This window comes from Ochotona curzoniae, unplaced genomic scaffold, assembly GCF_017591425.1.
Source record: "Ochotona curzoniae isolate NIBS_2020 unplaced genomic scaffold, NIBS_Ocur_1.0 scaffold_2587, whole genome shotgun sequence".
NCBI classification, from domain to species: domain Eukaryota; kingdom Metazoa; phylum Chordata; class Mammalia; order Lagomorpha; family Ochotonidae; genus Ochotona; species Ochotona curzoniae.
Genome location: NW_024467096.1, coordinates 3,096,184 through 3,116,778, shown reverse-complemented (window position 1 = coordinate 3,116,778; position 20,595 = coordinate 3,096,184). Strand labels below are relative to the sequence as shown.

Below are 20,595 nucleotides of genomic sequence, written 5' to 3'. Positions count from 1 at the left end.
TGTCTGGGAGGGGTGACCAAGCTGTTCCAGTGTGTGCATAACCGGCAGGTGTCTCAGGATTCAGAATTCTCAGCGCTAGAATATGCCTAGCACTGGGCAAACCGGAATGGCTGAGCTGCTGGCTAAGCGTCTCAGGGACACACTCAGGCCTAGCAACTCAACCACAGCAGGGCCCTTGTGGCTCTCTGGTGCCCCCTCCTGGTTGCCCCCTGGAAGTTACCATCATATTCATAGTGACATCTGCCTGTTAAACTCTCCCTCACCCCCCTCTCTTTCTGTATATATATATGTTGAATTACAGAAGGGAGGACAGATAAATAGAACCAGAGAATCTTCCATCACTGATTCTCTCCCCAAATGTCTCTAGTGGGCCAGGACTGGGCCATGCCAAAGCCAGGAGCCTGGAGTTCCATCCAGGTCATCCACATGGGTGCAGAGGTCTAAGAAGCTGTGCCATATTCCACTGCTCTCCTAGGCACATTAGCAGGGAGCTGGACCAAAAATGGAGCAATCAGGATTTGAACCGGCACTCAGATGGGATGCTAGCATCACAGGTGGTGGTTTAACCCTCTGCACCACAATGCCAATCCCCATTCTTGAGCTTTTCGTTGGTGGACTCATGCAGAGGGGAGGGCCTGCTCGTGGTCATGTGTGTAGCAGCAGACAGTTCATCCTTGGTATTCAGCATCCTGTGCTTGAGCATGCTTTAGGACTCGGTCCTTTCCCTCTTGGTGAGCCTTGGCGTGGTTTCTGATGTACCTTCCCTCCACACACTTCAGCGAGCACATCTCTGAGTTTCTGTCAGCCATCTATGTGGGACCCACCACTAGGGCTACTGACCCCAAGAGCTCTCTTCTTCCCAATGAAGAGAAACATGTGGTTGTTTGGATACCAGACTGTGTTATAATAGGTGACGCATAAGTCAAGGCCAAGAGATGGGAATGAGTCTTTGAAATTAGAGAAGGCACTGCAATGCCTGGGCCACCAAGCTGGGGGTAGTCAGCAGGGAGACCCTGGCTCAGCCCTGAATAGAAGCCTGACTCTGAGGACCACGCATGGTGGGCCACTGCCCTCTGGAACTCTCACACCTGGCCCTCACATGTAGATCAAACCTTAGCATCCCCACATCCCAGTCTGTGCTGTGCCTCTCTGTGTACCTTGATGGCCTGCCTGGCCATCCTGGATGCCACGGAACCCCTGCTGAGTTCCTGGCCCGGGTCCAGTGGGAGAAAGCCAGGTAGGTTATGCACTTGCTCCCCCATCTATGTCAGCTGCTATCACTCCTGAGCCGCAAGCCGCCGCCTCCGGGAGACTGGAATACCTGGCATCCTTGGAGGAGCTCTGTTCCCAGAGCTGAGAGGCCAGGGCAGTGCCAGTGGAGCCCCCTGGCCATTGCACTCCTGAAGGTCAGGGTTGGATTCTTTGGTTCCTAGGACCCATTAGGCTTCTGGCAGGGAAAGAGCATGAGGTAGAGCCAGAGGCCATATTTCCAAGTAAGAAGAAATTCAGGCCCACCTCCTTTTCAAAGGCATCCTCCCCTTTGCTTCCTCCCTCACCCCCAGGAACTGATAGCAATGTTTCCTTGTTGCCTATGGAGAGGCAGGATTGTTTCTGCCAACCCTGCCCTCCTCCCAGCCCCCAGCTCCTGTTGTCCCTATGTACCCCAGCCCCGTGCACACCCAGAAGCAGCCCCTGCCTCCTTATCCCCATGTCATCCCAGACTGTGCTGCATGCCCATAGTGGCCCATAGCGCCAGAGCCATGCTGTGCCATGTGTGGTGTGGTCAGGGGTACCAGGATGGAAGAGGAGAGGTGTGTGAGGCAGGGAGGCCGCTGAGCAGTTCTGATTACAGAGCCTGGTCAGCTTGGAGGAGGAGGCCTGGCATTGCACTCTGGTTCCAACCTTGCCACCTCAGGCTTCTTGCTCCCTCGCCAGGCCTGGCCACCACCAACTTCAGGCCTTGCCACCCAGGGATCTAGGCTGTGGCTTATAGGGCTTGAAGCCCGGGCCAGTAGTTGGCACAAAATAATAGTCAGCTCCTCCATTCAGGCCGACCGAACCTGCTCCAGGCTCACAGCTGAGAATTGGAGAGCCAGAACAGGCTGGAAGCCGAGGTCCATCTGAGCACTCAGCAGCTGTGAAGGCAGACGTGTGGTCCCTTCAGCCAGCCACCTGTGGCACAGCAGACCCTCTGTAACCTGCAAGGCCACAGACAGGAAGTGCTGTGCAAGAGATGTCTGCAGCCTTTAGCCAACCTGACATAATGTTCTGTGATGAGAGCAGGCATCGGTCCCGGCTCCCCTGGTGAAGGTGTGCCAGAGGAACATTCAGGATTGAGGGATCCCAGCACCCTGTGGTCACTCTCCCTGTGCCGCTGCAGCACAAAGCCAGAATTCAGCCCAGCCAAGTGAGCGGGCGAACGGACTCCAGTTGCACTTGAGATAGCAAATGCAGACACAGCTCCGTGTCCGAGGATCCGCCTGAGCCGAGTAGGATGCTGTGAAATCCAAACAGATCCCTCGGTTCAAAAGGGGGGCAACTTGGACCTTTGTGTTTGTGCCAATGAGATTATATTTGGGGGGTTGGATGCTTTTTTGTGATTGTTGTTAGCAAATCGTGAATTCTTTTTGTTTCAGTAAAAACACACAATGATCCCTTTTGCAAATTCTACCAAATATGGAAAATGTGCAAAAGAGAAAACTTATGGGATCCTGTCAGATCCTATCACTGAGAAACAGCATGACTGAAAATGCAGACGCTGTCTTCCGCCACCACGCCATGCACACACATGGGTGCCTTAGAAAGCCCCTTGGAAGGAGGGAGCCATAAACACTTATTACAGTTATTACACTTATTACAGAACGAAGCAGTTTGGGAGCTTCTGCATCACTGTCTCTTAGCGCAAATTCCTTCATATTGCATGGGTTGCAAAAGTGCCCCCCAAAACAAGCTGATCTTTTCATTCCATTTTCCCCAGACTCCAGGTTTTACTCCAGAGATGTGCTGCCTACCAGAGAGAAGGCTGGGGTACTCTTGCAGGCAGGCGGGGAGCCAGCTGGGGCGTGTGTGTAGAGGGGGAGAGGGGGACGTTCCTGACGGATGGGCTGCCAGGAGGAGGAGGAGCACCAAGGCAGAGGCAGGAGATTAAAGCCTATCTTTGCAGGATTACAGCTCCTAATTAGGACAGGAACCTGACAAGGGGGCGCTGGCAGCATTCCACTCCACAGCGAGGTTGCTTGCTCCTCCTGCCGTGTCATCTGGAGGAGGAGGTGTGGGGGCCGGGCAGGACTTTCCTTCTCTGGCTTCCAGTGGAAAATGGATGGAGAACAGCACACAGCTGACAGGCAGGAGACCCGGTATTCCTGGACAGGGCCAGTGAGGCCACTCAGGCTGGCAAGGGCGGAGTCCCCCTGGGAGATCTCATCCTGTCTGAAGGTCTCATGAGGTTCCTGAGAGGGCTAACGGAGGCCAGGGACGGGGAGAAGGGGAAGGAGGAGCACAGGACCAACCTCGCCTCCTGGGAAAAAACAGGCAAAACATCCTCTCTTTTGCCTTCATAAAATGCAAACCAACATCTTGCTCTAAGAAATGCTATTAGCAAGAATCTTCCACTCAAATTATGAGTGTGTCACGTTGGACCAATGTTTTACCCACAGCGTTCCTCCCACAGCCAGCTTTCTCCCAGGATTTCCAGTGGGTCTTGTTCTGCCTAACTCCGGGTTCGAGAATGGGTGCAGTCCATAAACGGGGACCTGTCTCTCAAATGCCAGGCAACTCTTGGCCATATATTGCATAAATATATGTGGGATGAACCCATAAGGACTTGGGAGGAGGCCACTGAGCAGTTCTAATTACAGAGCCTGATCAGCTTGGAGGTGCCATGCACTGTCACTCATCCACTATCGGTAGTAATGCCAGCAGGAAGTGGCAGCTAACAGGACAGGCTCTAACAGCAGACGCCTGTGTACAAATGTCGCTTCCTGTGAGTCCTTGGCCAGGTTGTGCCTTTCTCTTGTGCTCCAGGCAGGTGAAAATGAAAAGGGTGTAGCTACTCTGAGCTTTCTACCCAGTGCCCAGCAGGTGGTAGATGGCTGGGACCAGCATGAAGGGACCACCTGCAACTTAGTTGGAGGGTGAGGAGAAATTTTCTCTGTTTCAAAATGAGGGTCTGTGACCCAGAGATTAAGGAGTTTGCTAACAGTTGCCCAGCAAAGAAAGAGGCTTTTTCCCCTGCCACAGTCCCTCAAGGGGCAGCTGTCCAGCTGAGCGGAAACCACTGAGGCCCTGGGCCCCAAGGTCTGACCCTTAGCCCGGCTGTCCAGCCTGCCTGATAGCTGCACTACCTTCTCCTCAGAGGTCAACGTGCCTAAAGAAAGCGAGACAGGTGTAGCGATGCTGCCTAGGTCAGGGAAGGAGCAGGAGCATGGGGTGGAGGGTGAGGAGGATCTGGAGAATGTTCTAGAAGGGGCCACTGCCTGCCTAAATAGTGACCAAAGGGGCTTCTCAGCCCTGCCATGGACCACTCAGAGGTCTGTAAGAGAAATTAGACTTCTTCAGCACAATACAGCAGGTGGGCGGCACTGAAGGGCAAGCGAAGACCCAATGGACTATGAGCAACGAAGAAGAGCATGTGTGTGGGGGCAAGGCAGGGAGGGAAGGCAGGGCTGCCTGGCTGGAGTTGGAGGGGGCGGGGAAAGTAGGTGCCAGGGCTGCCCTCTCTTTGATTCTGACTCTTCTTTCATCCCCCAGGGTCAGCGGGCTCTCCCCCTTCATGGGGGACAACGACAATGAGACCTTAGCCAACGTGACCTCCGCCACCTGGGATTTCGACGATGAGGCATTCGATGAGATTTCTGAGGACGCCAAGGATTTCATCAGCAGCTTGCTGAAGAAAGACATGAAGTAATGCTCGGATCAGACTAGTCTTGGCTTCCTGGTGCGGGGATGGGGGAGGGAGCTGGGCTCTCCTTCTCTTGCTGGGGTTTCCCTACCCTGGACTACCTCCAATCCTGGTCCCTCGGGTCCTCGAGGAGGGGTTAGGTGGGTGCAGCCAGGATCCCACTCTGTGTGTGTGTATGTGTTGGCAGGGAGATGGAGGAGCAACTTAGCTAGGCCCTGCTCTGTGTCCAACTCAGCTGCTCACAAACCTTGTTTGAAGCAAGGCACCCCCTTGTTTTCTTGGGGTGACTGAAGCCCCTACCCACCCCATTAGGTAGCAGAGGGTATCCTTTCTCCACCGTAGGAGCTGGGACTAGAGGGGCACAGGGGCAAGCTGAGAGCCTATTTGTGGATCCTCATCGGGTGTGCCTAGGGTTCTGGCCTGGTAGGGTTTTAGTTTTCCATCTTTAAATGATTTAAGAATGGCCTGATCATGTGTGACCAGCTGTTTCTGTCATTGGCCAGAGTGAAGCTGTGGCAACCCCCACACTTCCTCCCCCACCTCTGCCTACACAAACTAAGTAGGCAAATATAGACAACATAGGTGAACAGTGGAGGCCAGCATATATAGGTCCATGGGTGAAGAGAGGGGGCTTCTGGGCCCAGAGGGTCCCAGCATAAAGGTAAGGGGGGCTGAAGTCTTGAAAGAGTTGAGACTGGTGGCAAGAAGAATCTGATACATGAAAGCCAAAAGCTGGGAGAAGGACTCTGTGTCCTGAGGGACATCTACCCAGCAGATAGACACTGTGGGGAAGTCAGGTGAGGCCCTCAATCCTCGGGCTGAGTACCTCGCCTGTTCTGCCAGTAGGTGACTGGTGAGGCAAGGCTCTAGGAGTTTGGCTCCAATAGGGCTCACTATAGCCTTATCTGGGAAGGGAGGCCACATGGTGTCATTCCAGAGATCAGGAAGGCAGCCCATCTCCAGGGCCAGGCAGGTGACTTTGCAGCCCTCCGTGGCTGCAGCTCCCCCAACTGGGGGAAGCGTTCTTTGAGACCAGAGAGCTTGGCCACTTAATTAGGAGCTGGTGTCTCCTGGTTGGCTCTAGCTGACTTTTCTCTCCCCTACCTACATCCCTGGTCCTTTGTAGCCATCTCAGGGGCACTTGGTGCTAGAGGTCACCCACATCTTGTCCACAAGGCCTCAGAGCCATCATAGTCTTCATGTCAGAAGTCATTGTGACCCAAGGAGGGTCGAGATGGGGGTGGTGTTACTCCCTTGCACTGTGATGGGTCCCATGTTTTCAAGGTGACAATTTCTTGCTAATAGCTCTGACCTCAAGGATGGAAACCAGGCTTCCTTTGTTGAGGACTGAGAAAACAAGATCACACATATTCTCATGAGTTTCTTCTCAGACTTTGGATTTATCCAGGAACAGTCTATGTTGGGCCACTCTGTACTCATAGGATGAAGCCACCAGAGGCCAATGCTGTGGTACTGTGGATTAAGCTGCCACTGTGATACCAGCATCCCCCATCAGAGTACAAGATTGAATTCAGGTTGCTCCTCTTCCAATCCAATTGCTTGCTAATGTGCCTGGGAAGCAGCAGATGACAGTACAAGTACTTGGACCACCACAATGCATGTGGAAGACCAGAGTGGAATTCCATGGTGTTGGATTTGGCCTGGTTCAGCCCTGATCATTACAGCCATTGGGGAGCTAACCAGAGAATGGAAAATCTCTCTCTCTCATTCTTGCTCTCTCCTGCCCTCCCCCCACCAGCACCACCTGCATCACACACAACTTTCCCTCATTCTCTGATGCTCTCCGTTCTTAAATGGAAGCACCAAAGAATGGGTATTAGTGAAATAGATAAGACATTAGATGTTCAACCAGAAGTTGAACATTTCAGTACCCTTTTCAATCTTTTCAAATTATAAAAGCAATATGTGTTAAACTATGGAATATTTGAAGACTATGAGAAAATGTCAGTCACCCACAATCCTTTCCTCTGAAGCTATGCTTCTTGCTCACCATTTTGTGCTGTGGGTGACTTGTTATGTATTTGGTATGTGGTCCTTTTGTTAAGATTCATTTATTTTTATTTGAAAGGCAGATTTACTGAGAGAAGGAGAGAAAGAGGAAAATCTACCCACTGACTCACTCCCCAAATGACTGCAATGCCAGAGCCGAGCAGATCCAAAGCCAGCTCAGAAGCTAGGAACCTCTTCCAAGTCTTCAGCACAGGTGCAGGGGCCCAAGGCTTCAGGCCATCCTCCACTGCTTTCCCAGGCCATAAGCCTGGGAATGGATTGGAAGTAGTGGAGCCGGCAATGAGGACACAAACTGGCATCCGTATGGGATGACAGGCAGATGATTAGCGAGTTGAACCATCACACCAGCCCCTGGTATTTGATCCTTTGAGTTGTTACAGTGAAGGTGATGGCCCTGAGCCTCCTTAAAGCCTAGCTGAGTTTCAGGGTCAGGATTGTCAAAGCACAGGTCATGTATAGGGTGTACCCTTATGGATTGCCACAAGAAGTGCTGATATGGCTCAGCCTCACCACAAGACTGAGAGGTGAGTGGATGGCACAGGTTTCATCCTTGTATTTAACTTCTCTTTCCTCCAGTTGGAGAGACACTGGCCCCCATGTGGCCAGCAGAACAACCCCATCCTGAGCTGTGGTTTCAGCCATTCCAGGACACGTGTGCCCAGCAACACCTACCCCATCATGGTTAAGCCTCCTGGCGCTGAGCATTTCTGGGTCCACCCAGATAGAAGGGAACACAGTGGAAAGGACTGTGTTCCTGAGCCTAGTACACAAGCCAGAGGGGAGGAGTTGTGAGCTCTGCCCTGTGTGAATGGAAACGGGAGCCACACACCCAGCACCACCACCATTTGCAGTCTGTCCAGAGGTGTCTGTGTAGGTCCTCAGCTCAGAAACCCGCTGATGTCTTTCCACCATCAGAAACCGCCTGAACTGCACACAGTGCCTGCAGCACCCGTGGCTCATGAAGGACACCAAGAACATGGAGGCCAAGAAGCTCTCTAAGGACCGGATGAAGAAGTACATGGCGAGACGGAAATGGCAGGTAACGCAGGTGGCTCTGCTTGAGCCACTGTCCTTCCCAGCTCTCCCCGCCTGCATCTGAGAATGCTTATATCTTCTGCTGAAATATCCGGGGACCAATTGGGCCAGTGACCCAGGTCCCCTGCTGTGCTAAGTCCCTTGCTCAGGCTACAGTGTCTTTCTGGTCCTGCCCAGCTTTGTCTGTCAGTTAGGTCTTGTGCCACCTTTCACTCACCCAGTTTAAGCTTCTGGTATCTCAGCTCTTTGTGGCGAAGGTTGAACAACACCAGCTTGAGGTCTGCTGAGTGACCACAGACTACAAGTCCTTTCAGGTAACATTGGTGGTCTTAAACTCTTTTACCATGGACAAGGAGGATGCATGTTCCAAAAAGATGGATGCATAGCCCCCAACTAAGGGGGGGTTTGTGTCATACTACTAGCTATGTAGCATGGCCATCAAGAGAAGTGATTCTTCTCCCTTGCCGTAGTTTTGTCCCCTCACTTGGAAAGTGGGGATAATGGCAGTACCAACTCCCTTTCCTTGTAAGAATGATGTCTTCATGATAGGAGAGCATTCCCATGTCATCTTCAGTGCGAGCACTTGGTACAGGGTGAGTGTTCCCTAACAATGTCTGTGGCTGATGTGGGCTGAAGGCTGGCCATGCATCAGGGGCCAGTCGAGACCTTGTTCACGTGTAGAGTCTGAGAAGCAAGGAATGTTAACTCCACATCACAGATGAACTGGGGCAGGAAAAAGGTTGGGGAAGAGAACCAGGATCATACAGGTAGTGAGTAGATTCAGGATTTTCAAATCTGGAGCCTGGTTCTGGAACATTCTGGAACTGCCTGTGATAACAGGATAGGTGAAAGTATCATTCTAAACCACAGTGTAGTTATCACTGCCATTGTCTGTGTTATAGTTTCAGTTGCCTCCATCAGTATCCCAAGGTTCCTGGCCTACTGAGATGGCCCAGCTTCTGTCCTCTGGGAATCTCTAGAGTGAACAAGCAGCCATCAGAGGGAATGAAACTCACCAAGACTCAAGCCACCCGTGTGGCTGTCTGTCCCTACATGTGGAGCATGTGAGTGTGGGCAGGAGAGCAGAGCCAGCTACAGCCAGCAGTGACGTGGCTATGGCGAAAGCTCCCGGGAGTTTGGGGCTAAAACAGCACAGAATGTGGGGCCAGAAGCCAGAGAAGAGGGGACAGCCACACAGGGGGAGGAGTAGGCACAGTGACGGAAACTGTCCCCCCCACCCCCACCCTTGTGTAGGAACTGGACGTAGGTCCACAAAGCCTCTTAGCTGGGGTGCAGGGCCTTTCCAGGGTGGCTGAGACAAAGGAAATCATTGTTGGCAGAGGCTGCTTGGGACACCCATCCTTTGCCACATGGGAGGACTAAACACAGTTCCCTTGAAAAGCAAACTTTGCACACAGGAAGGAGGAGGCAGCAAGGTGGCTGAGGGCCCAGGGTTCACCATTGCAGCGCCTCCCAGCTAGAGCTGTGTGAAGCTCCTCCCAGCTACACCTGTGTGAAGGGATGGAGCGGTCTCATGGGAACCCTCATATGCAGGGTGGGCTGGAATACCACTGTCACCAGCAGGGAACAGAGTAGCAAATCTGTAGAAAAGAGAAAAGGAGGTGCTACAAGAGCAAAGGTTGGCTTTGCCAACCACTCTGTCTCAAAGGCTTCTGGGATGGCTGGTGTTGGGGCATGGCAGTTCTCAGAGTGGGGAGTCTAACGGGGTTGTGCTGAGGGGAGACTGTGAGCTAAATGGCACCCGGCTGGCCCTGGAGGATTTGCAGGTGGAGACACTTCAATCCCAGGGAACAAGAGCGGAGAAGGAAATGAAGCAGGAAGTGAGTAGACTCCGTCATCCAGATAAGCCAGGGAATGCTGATTGGCACTGGTCCATTCATAATGTCGACTTTTGTTGCTGATGTTCATGGTGTTATTAGTCACAGGACTGTTCTGGAAGGGTGGTAGGTGGTGCAGGAAAGGATAGCATTTAGAGAAGGAACCTTAATTCCTTATTTTAGTATAAGGTGACACATCTGGAGATGAGTTTTCCACAAAAAACCGGCAAACACAGAAACACAAAAATCACAAAAACACGCACAAATGGAGTTCACACAATGTCACAAAGCAGGTAATCTTGAAGCATGTTGTTACCTGTAGTAGTCCACTGTGTCAGACCCTTCTATGCTGTTTCCTTAGGAAAGGGTTTTCTCTGTGCTAACCGAGCCACCCCAAGATAGGGGATCCCTTCTCTGAGTGACTGAGCTTCCAAACACTAGGTCAGGCTGCAGTGGAATAGCACAAAGTAGGGTGATCTAGGCTGAAGGAAGAAGGGAAGAGCAGGCGTAAGTGGCCCAGAACATTCTATAGCAGCATGTGGGAAGGCATCTGGTTGTTCTCATCCAAGGCCCTAGGAGGTATGAATTGCTCTAGGCAAGGTTAGGCTTGGTATGGATAAGTCTATTAGAAAATTCTTTGATAATTTCCCAAGGGCGTGTTGGAGAGGAACCGCTAAGTAGAATGGGCAGGATTTGTGCATGCAAACTGCAAGCAAAAGCCAGTGGATGGGAGGTCAGCGGACAGCATGGCTCTTCTCTGGGAACCACATGCACTCTGACAGCATGCAATCAAGGGCTATGGATTAAAGCCCTCAACTCGATATTGCACAGAGCATCCTAGGCCGTGGCAGGAGAATGTGGTGTGCTTCCCAGAGCTGTGGATATGTGTGAATGCTCCTCATGGCTGGCTGTTGCCCTGTGTGCTAGAAACCATCTGGACATTAGCAATGAAAGCCCCTAACCCCAGGAAACCCTGAAGTTCCTGGGTGAGCCAGGGTGGTTTGTCACCCTTAGGGGGTCTTTGCAGCAGGTGCGGGATGTCTGCCCTGTATGAGTGAGGCTGGGACTGACACCACCTGCTGGGAACACAGGACCCCAATCCCCACAATCAACCTCCAAGTAAAAAGAGGCTTTGTCACTACCAGGATGGAAGTTAGAGCTCTGGGATGTTGTTGTTTGGCTGTACAAAACAATCTCAAAAGAGCTTAGTAAGTAAAACACTTTCTCTTCTAGCTCAAATAACTTCTCTACCGATTCCCACTCTCACTCCCACCAACCATGCCCCCCCGTACCAAATCTGTCCCAAAGATTGAATTCTGATAGAGACTACTTAAAAATATGTCTGTGTTGTTTATATTGTATGCTTGTAGAATTTAGAAATTATACACCGTGTTTCTCCATGTGTGGGAAAATGACCCCTGGACAAGGTCTGTGCATCTAAGATATTTGCAATGTTAAATCCTTTTTGTTTGCCTCATTCAGATAATTCCATTTGAGTCATTTTGTTCTAAAAAATCAAACCAAGAAAAGTCATTAACTCTGTGTATGGCACAGAAGAAGACAGTCCTGACCCAGCTGTGTGGGATTAGGGATCCCCAAGGACTGGAAGAGTGCAGTTCCCTACTGGGCTTCCCTGTGCGGGAATCCTTGTCCTACTGGCAGAGTCCCAAGATGCAGGAAGATCATCCGGTCCGACAGCACTGACTCCTGGAGAGAAGTATGATGACCTGCACAGGGTCACAGAGCAGTCAGGGGTCGGAGGACTCACATCACCTTTGTTGGGAGTGAACCCAGGGCAGGCCAGTCTGCACTGGATGGATGATAGGCAGAGTCCAAGAGTCTAGCCGCTACCTCCAACTCCCATCGTAGAGGGGAGGGGAACAGGTGGATGCTGCGGCTGGTGCCACCTCTCCCAGCACCTAAGGGCAGTGTAAACTCCAGCGGATTCTCTAGGCTTCAGTTAGCACAGCAAACACCTCAAGGAGCCCCCAGCAGCAGCCTGGCCCAGGGTGGTCTCCATAGGGCCACCACGCTCACAACCTGCACAGAATTGAGGTGACTGATCAGTTAGGTACTGGATTGCCAACTTTTCCTCCTCATCTCCACCACCAGGCGTTCCCTGGGCTTTGATCGGGTTCTGTATGTGTGTGAAGGTTGATGGCTAAAGGCCAGGGTGAGGAGGAGTGAGTGTCTAAGGTGAAACATAAGAGTTTGCAAGGAAACAGGAGATGCATAGTAACTGAAAAACTTTATTGTTTTATATGATTTAAGGGGGCCCTGGCTTACACAGCAGGGCCCCCTTAAATTATACACACCCACCCACACACACATATGTACATGTGTGGTGGTTGCTGCAACAGGGCCCTTTAAATCACACACATTACACACGTGCACAATTCTCTGTGTGGTACCTTAGTCCCCAGGCATTCTTTATTTTTAAAAGACTCTGTCTTTTGGCTGGAGTGTGCAGAGCTAACTCGGGAGGGCATGGTTAGGTTTGGAGGTTCAGTGAGCAAGCACAGGCCCTGTCCAACCTGTTTGGGAAGGTGGTTGGTCAGCCTGCAGGAACACCTGCTCTCAGAGGGCCACAGTCTCTTGTGCCTGTCAAAGATGTTTTGTGCAGGAATAGGCATACTTGGTTATGCCTTAGCTTTCTTCAGCCATTCCTATTGACTGCAGGATAAAAGGGTAGGGGACGGAAAACCTAGGTGAGAGGAGACACACAGCTGTGCATTATTGGGGATCTCGCCACCTCACCCCTGTGCGTGGTAGGATTTTCACAACAGCAAGAAACTATATAGCTCAAGTCCCAATCCTTCTCTGCAGAGATCCGTCCTCTCCATGCCACCCAGTCTGAGAAGAGCTGGGTACCTCTTGGCTTTTCATTTCTTTGGGGTGCCTGAGTTGTCCACAGAGGAGGGGGCCCATTCTCTCAGACTTCCCCCTAGCGGTCATGGACTCAGCCTGGGGACCAGCCAGGGGAATTGGCAGAACCTCTTGAAATATCCGGATCATAAATTGAATCGGGTCCCTCTGTCCAACTCCCATCTTCATTCAGAGAAGGACGGAAGCCCAGAGAGACCCCTCGGACTTGCCCAGGATCAGGGGACTGCTTGGCCTCAATGCTGCCCCAAGACTTGCAGAGCTCAAGAAGAACTATTCTCCCAACCCCTGACAGCCTTGTCACTGGCATTGTTTTACAAGAAACAGGCACCCGCAGGGCCCGGTCAGCAATAAGTCTTTGGAGCTGTCTCAGCCTGCAGTTGCTTTATATAAACTATCCCTTTTATGGGAGCTGAAGCACACTATGAAAAGGGTTTTTGTCTCATGTTGACCTTGTTTAGTCACATTAACGCACACATCAGTTCCAGGCCCCATTCCATTCTCCGAACATCTTCTGACCCGCTGAGAGTGTTCTGTGCAGCGAGGTTGGGCTCACTGCTCGCTCCCCGGGACCAGGCACTGCTCCTTGGAGCCCCCCTCTGAGCACTGCCCAGCTGCAGCTGGGGACCCCCACCCCAATCCAACCTCAGCATCTATTTTCTAGAAAACGGGCAATGCTGTGAGAGCCATCGGAAGACTGTCCTCTATGGCAATGATCTCAGGGCTCAGCGGCAGGAAATCCTCCACGGGATCACCAACCAGCCCACTCAACACAGAGAAACTTGAAACAGAAGGTAAGGAGCTGAGAGGCCAGCGGGAGTGAAGGGGTGACCAAAAGGGCCAGCGGTTTGTGGGTTTTCCTTTCTCTTCTTTTCTTTTCTTTTCCTTTCTTTTCTTTTCTCTTCCTTTTCTTTCTTTCTCTCTCTCTCTCTTTTTCTCTCTCTCTTTCTCTCTAATGCACCCTACAAGAATAAATTCAGAGGGTTTTTTTTTCCTCTTTACCCTGACAGCAGTAACCATGTCTAATAATTGTCCTTTTGCTGTTTAACTTGTTTTCAGAGAAACCGTTATTGTTTATCTCACAGAAATAAATGACCTGAGTTTTTCTTTCCCCTTGAGCTTGGGATGAGAACAAAGGTTTGACAAAAAGCCTCCTCTTATCGCAGAATTGACCCTGAAATACCGACAGGCACAAGTGAAACCAAGCCACATGCCGTGCAGGATAGGGCTACTCTCCTCCCGTGTTCTGTCTTTTACTCAGAAATTTAGCTCACAGGGTTCATAGCAAGGCACTTCTCCAAGCTCATTTCAAATGGAATTAAAAGAAATTTATTGTTGACACCAAAAGACATTAGAAGTCCAGCGCATGGTTTTCTTTGTAACATGCAGTTCCCATGAACTTTGCAAAGACTCCCTGTAATTTTTTTGTACACTGTTCCCGCAGCTGGAACATGTCATTTGAACTGGGAAGATAAGGGTTGGCGTGGCTCCTCTTGGAGGCCGTAGCATTAGTGCCTGTAGCTGCTATCTCTGAGATGCTACCTCATCCATCTCAACTTATCCCAGCCACATGTGCAAGCAGGGTCCAGCCTTTGTCTGCATGGGGGGCCTCTTCTGGCCAGAGACCACTTCTGTCTTATACTGCCTGGTGATATTAAGATCCACAGGTGAGAAATTGAGTCTAATCCTTTCAGTGGCACAAAGGCAGGGTTATGGGCAAGGCCAGCAGCTGGCTATTCTGCTACTACTTTGTGGCTGGGATCGGGGTGGGCAGAGGCTGCAGCACATGGCCTGGTGTCTGCTGAGCCACTCCTGTCACTCCCCCAGGTGACCCAAAAGTGACCTCAAATGGAGTGAGGGGACACAGGAACCTCTCCGAGTTATATTTTTGCCCTGCACCAGTTTCATGTCTTGAAGGCAGTGTGGGCATGGGGGCACAATTATGGACAAGTAGTTAGGGATGCCTCTAAAATCCATCTCCTTCTTAAGAAGTCCTACCTAGAGGACATGCTGCAGAAGGTAGCCAAGGGACACCCAAACAGGAAAGCTACTGAGGTTCTGTCCTCCCAGATACCCTCAGCTGAATCCCGAAGCAGCATGAAGTGCAGCCAAAAATGTTTTTGAAAGATGACTGCCTTTTGCAATGTGTCAGCAGAAAGGAAGTTGGGGGGAGGGTGAATGACAGAACAGTGTCTTGGTTTCGGCAGAGTTCTTTCTTCAAGCCATCCTCAGGAGAAAGGCAAGTTTATGATTCAGATCTCTAAATGGCATTATTTACTAAATAACAGCAACTTCTTAAAAAAAAAAAAAAAGGCAGCTCTCTCAAATTAGTAGGGAATGCAAGGAAGAGAGATTAGAGTCGAGAAATGACCTGGCTACCTTCCGTATGTCTTCTAGAAGATGTCTCCCAAGCTTTCCTGGAGGCTGTCGCTGAGGAAAAGCCACACGTGAAGCCATATTTCTCTAAGACCATTCGCGATCTGGAGGTGGTGGAAGGCAGCGCTGCTCGATTTGATTGCAAGATCGAAGGTGAGTTTGTGGCCAGGCCGGGCTGGGTGCTGGGGGCCCCGCCCTGTGCCCTGGGCCAAGTGTCCAGTTCCCTGCAGGCTGGAACAGTGGGAACGGCCAGCTCTGAGGAAAACTGGGTCAGAAGGAGCTGACCGTGGAAAGCCACATTCCCTCCCCTCACACCTCCCGCTAGACCCAGGAGTGTTTTGAGAAAAACGTGAATGGTGCACAAGAAGCCACCAGAGGCACAAAATTGGCACAAAAGCCTGGGGTGTGGCATCAGCGCCTCTGCTCACTCTGGTCTACAAGCCAGGGTAACCTTGGTGGCGAGTCACCCCTCCCAAGGTGAGATGACAGCCATCACTCAAATCGTAGCTGTGAAAAGGGGAGCAAACTTTGTCTTTTCAAAAGGCAGAGAGAGAAGGAAGTCAGCGGCATAGCAAAGTGCAGAGAGAGGGCGCATGACTAGACACTGGGTAAGTCCTACCCAGGTGCCTGGGACATGCCACACCATGTGCCACCTTCCCTGTGGCTTCCCCACCTGCCAGGAATGATACAACCAGATGACTGTGCATGTTGACAGCTCAGGAGCCTTAAAGGGATCTTAGCATACACACCCTCCCCACACTCCTCCAAAAAAATGAGCACAGTTCATAGCACACAAGCCCTGTAACTTCCAGAAACTGCCACGCTCTCTGAAGATAAAGGGCAAGATAAGCCAGGCCTTTTGGCTGTAAAGTCTGTACCTTTCAAAGTGCCAACCAGAGTCGTGGGTTAGCTCCCATTTCAGTCTGACCAAATAAAGCCGGGAGATGATTCAGCAACTTTTTCCAGCACAGGGCAGTGGGCAGAGAGCCCTTGGGGGAAGAGATTCCAACAGGAGGCTCTGTGTCACCAAAAGACCTTGTAAAATGCTCTGCCTTCTGCATTGTGCCAATGTGCTCAGCCGATTAAAAACAGAAGTGGGTGCACTGCCACTGAAAGCTGAGGCTGGGGACTCTGAGAGCCTGTGTGTGGCTGTCACCCTCACCGCTGCCTGGGTCGTCTGAGGTTCTTTCCTCTTCTAATGTCTGCAATCCTAACACAGTAGCTATTACTTGCAACTACTTTTCTCCCTGAGACAGTTTCCCTTGGTGTCTAACTTCTGACTGGAGGTTGCGCAGGAGGCATGCATGGGGTAGGAATTGAAAGCAACCTGGATGCTGTTCTGATAAAAGCACAACTCAAGGCAGGCTTTTCCCTGGGGCTTTAAGCCACACGTTGGACACCAGAGACCCGGAGCCAAGTGCCTGGGTTTCAGTCCCAGCTCCTCCTGCTATTTCAGCTTCCTGCTCATGACAGACCCTGGGAGGCAGCAGGTGATGGCTCAGAAAGTTGCTTACTAGCCATGCAACAGGAAAGAACCTAGGTTGAGTTCTCAGAACCTGGCTTCAGCCTGGCCTGACCCTTATGTAGGCATACCGGGCCACAGGTGTGCCAGGCAGTACATGAAGAGCAAGGCCAAATATCTGCCTCTACTCAGCCTGGTATTTTAGTGAGTGCTCTGTGTGTGTCTAAGGAGAAGGGTAAATGGTACATTGTGACATGGGTGGGAAATGGGAAGCTTTAAAGTACCTTATTTGGGGATTCAGATGCTGGCATTCACAATACACACCCATAATCTTAGTGTGGGTATCAAGACAGAAGCTAAAAGCCAACGTTATTCTTTTTCTCTTTGACCCCCTTCCCCTCCCCCCCCCCATAACGATTAGCAGTAGCTTAAGGCTTATCTGCATGCATGGGTAAGGAAGTCTGATGCTCTGGCATTGTGGCATGGCAGTTAAGCCACCACTTGCAATGTGGACCTCCCCTGTCAGAGCACTGCTTCAACTCCCACCCCTCCACTTGTAATCAAACTCTCTGCTAATGTGAAGAAGCAGCAGGAGACAGCCCAAAGAGCCCAAGTGGAAACCCCAGATGAGGTTCCAGGCTCCTGGCTTTGACCTGGCCTAGCCCAGCCCAACCCAACACTGTGGCCATTTAGGGAGTGAACCGGTGCATGGAAACTTGTGCTATCTCTCACTCTTTTATCTCTCTGTCAAAATAATAGACAAATCTCTTTTATAAAAGAAAATTTGGTAAGTCTTTAAAAAAACGGACTCTCCTTCTAATTCAAATAAACAAATAAATCTAAAAAAAAAAAAAAAGAAAAGAAAAAAAATTAGAGTAACGGTTTCTCCCACTGTGATGCAGGATACCCAGACCCTGAGGTCGTCTGGTTTAAAGATGACCAGTCCATCCGGGAGTCCCGCCACTTCCAGATCGACTACGATGAGGAAGGGAACTGCTCTTTAACCATCAGCGAAGTCTGCGGGGATGACGACGCCAAGTACACCTGCAAGGCCGTCAACAGTCTCGGCGAAGCCACTTGCACAGCAGAGCTCATCGTGGAGACCATGGAGGAAGGAGAAGGGGAAGGGGAGGAGGAAGAGGAGGAAGAGTGAAACACAGGGGGAAGCAGTTTTTAAGTCATAGTAAAAGGACTATTTCTCTAAAGTTCAAACAAACAAAGTAACCAACTCCAGCTAGCAAAGGCACCTAGTGTGGTAAATTCTCTAGTTAGATTTTCATGGGGGGGTGGGGGGCGGTCGGTGATCGTTCGTTGTTCAGCAGCAGCAGCCAAGACAGAGTAGTATCTGAATTAGCTGGTACCTTAGTTAGGATACTTATGCAGCAGGATTTCATTTAGAACACTTGCCTGATGAATTCATTTTAGAAAGAGATACTTTCCTGGGGTCCATCAGAAATTCCCCCAATTGAACCCAATTGTGAAAAAGAAGGCCCATAGTAAAGAAGGAGTCTGGGCCCTGCAGCCCCTTCCCTCCCGGTTAGCCCAACAGAGGGGTCCCTTCAGATGGAAGGCCTCTCCTTCTCTCCATCTCCCTCCGGCCCCCTCACTTCTAGACAGCTGGGTCGTCCTTACCAGGAATGCTTCCCTTCACTCTGAAAGCAGTTGAGCCATCCTGATTTCCAACATATGCTTCCCTCCAAAGTAACCTGCAGGCATTCACATTTCCCTTACCGCTTCCCTAGAGCACCTGCAGATTTTTCCGGGTCTGAACTTGTCAGGAGTTTAGGCACTACGGACTTTGGTTCTGCCTCTCAGATTCTGAAACACAGGCCCCTGCTCTTGGCTGACTCTGGCTTCCTTAGGAAAATAAGATCTCTTTTCTTCCAACATCCGTAGGAATTTAAACATACCCTCCCACCCTATCTTAGCAAATGCCTGGAAGCTTCAGACATGTTGGCTAAGTAGCCACGATGGGGGTTGGAGGGGAGAAATTCTTGCTAACGTGCTTTTTCTTCTTAAACCAAGATTCCTGTTTGTGCTGTTACACTGTCAGCTCTGTGGGTGTGGAAGAAACATGTATTTCAACGTAGGCACAATCAGTGGGCTGAAAAGTTAGTCTTCATTATTTATTGGCCACTCTGAAAACAATGTCAGCTGACGAAGAGCTGTAGAACTCCACGTACTTTGGACTTGCTTTCAGGAGAGTCTGAGTCTAACGCAGCTTCATTTCGACTCTCCAAAGAGCTCAGCCTGCCTTATGGGTTCCACTGTTAATTTTCTTCTTGAATGTGCCTCTGCCATGCCTTGCCCCAACCTTGAATTATTATCTTAGGCCTGACAAATGCACTCAGACTTGCATCTTTAGGAATTTTTAATTTTCACTACATTGGCACTTAAACTTTTTTCTTTATAATTTGCTGAAGGTCATGAACAAAGATCATCAATTGATATGCCTAATACATTTCCTCTGTGTGTGTGCGCGTGTGTGTGTGTGTGACATTCCAAGTATTTTTTTTTTCTTTTCCACCGTTGGAAGTGACACAGTTTAATATTTCAAGGGACTAGTTATTAGTTCCTTAAGAACCAATCTGAAATGATTTCAGTGCAATCCTACACAGTATCAGCATTAGAATCTTGATATTACTTAGTCTTACATTATCTTCTATTTTTATCTGCTTTGTGCTGCTAGTGTCAAATTGCCAGTATTTTTTTTCTTTTCTGCTTTTTAAAGTTATGCTATTTTTTCATAATAGCCACAGTATTGCCACCATTTATTATAATAAAGGATTTTAATTTGACTTAGAGCAAATGTTTTTTTCATCACTTAAACATGTTTAGACTATAAACTTTGTGGGCGTGTATGTCCCGTGTGTGTGTGTGTGTGTGTGACATATATGCGTGTTTACAGGTTAACGCTTTTTTGAAATTGTGTCCATGTTCTCCTGTTTATTATGCCGTCAGAATGGTAGATGAGAACACTATGACTGTAGCTAGTGCACTATTTTTAAATAAAGGATTACCACAGCGCATGCTGTTTGTTCTCTTTCCCTGACACCACTTGTAGAACTCACAGATGCATCCTGCAAACAGAGGACGTTGTGCTGTGCCAGTGGGGGGTGCAAGGGGGATGGGTGATTCTGGCTGTGCTTTCTGAAGAGACAGAATGACTTCACCTGCTTTCGTTGGTGCAGGTGTCTGACTTACACATTGAGTCCAAAAGCTGCCTTGAGCATCCGTTTGGCACCATTGCATTCTGCAGCCTCAGGGCTTTGAGTGAAATTTTCCTACAGGCAGCAAAGCCACCACCCTCCTGAAGATGAGTTATGGGTCCTTGCTTGGGACTGGGGGTTCTGGTAGCCAGTGGATTTTCCCCCTGTCTTGGTACTGTAGAATGTGTTGTCAGAATACTCACTCCTGCCTTATAGGAAGTCTGACTTGCTTCTGTCTGGGAATGTTCAAATGTTCTCGAAAGAATCCAACACGTGCTGTTAAAAGTCAGATGGTTTTATAGTTATATAGTGCATTCTGGGAAAAAAAGTAATATCTCACCATTAATGTTCAACTTTTTTTCCTTTTTTAAAAAAAAGAATATTTGAAAGTCACAGTTACAGAGAGAGAAGGAGGGACATAAAGAGAGAGAGGTCCAGTGGTTCACTCCCCAAGTAGCTGCCATGGCCAGGGCTGAGCTATGTCTAAACTAGGAGTTTCATCTGGGTCTCCCATGCGGGTGCACAGGCCCAAGTATTTGGAACATCTCTGCTACATTTCCCAGGCACAGTTGCAGAGCCCTGGATCAGATGTGGAGCAGCCAGAACTCAAGCCAGCACCTGTATAGGATGTCAGCGGCACAGACAGCAGCTTTGTTCACTATGCTGCAATCCCAGTCCCCTTTTATTGGAAGGTAGATATCACAGAGAGGAGAGACAGAAAGATCTTCTGACCACTGGTTTACTTCTCAAGTGGCTACAACAGAGCTGAGCTGATCCAAGGCCAGGAGCCTCCTCCAGGTCTCCCACGTGGGCACAGGGCCCCAAGGCTTTGGGCCGCCCTCCACTGCTTTCCCAGGCCAC

At 50.2% G+C, this 20,595-nt stretch overlaps 1 protein-coding gene across 5 annotated transcripts in view; it reads left to right on the top strand.

Moving 5' to 3' along the window:
- The window catches only part of MYLK (myosin light chain kinase), a 104,140-nt gene extending 84,588 nt beyond the window's left edge, over positions 1-19,552 (top strand). For 4 of the 5 annotated variants that reach the window (XM_041002643.1, XM_041002644.1, XM_041002641.1 and 1 more), the window contains 5 exons: positions 4,750-4,902; positions 7,847-7,970; positions 13,352-13,481; positions 15,085-15,216; positions 17,428-19,552. In XM_041002643.1, the coding sequence (XP_040858577.1) occupies positions 4,750-4,902; positions 7,847-7,970; positions 13,352-13,481; positions 15,085-15,216; positions 17,428-17,678 (790 nt within the window). In that variant the 3' untranslated portion in view covers positions 17,679-19,552. The remainder of the gene's footprint in view (positions 1-4,749; positions 4,903-7,846; positions 7,971-13,351; positions 13,482-15,084; positions 15,217-17,427) is intronic. The other variant, XM_041002642.1, reaches the window with a different exon arrangement.
- The last annotated feature ends 1,043 nt before the right edge of the window (positions 19,553-20,595 follow it).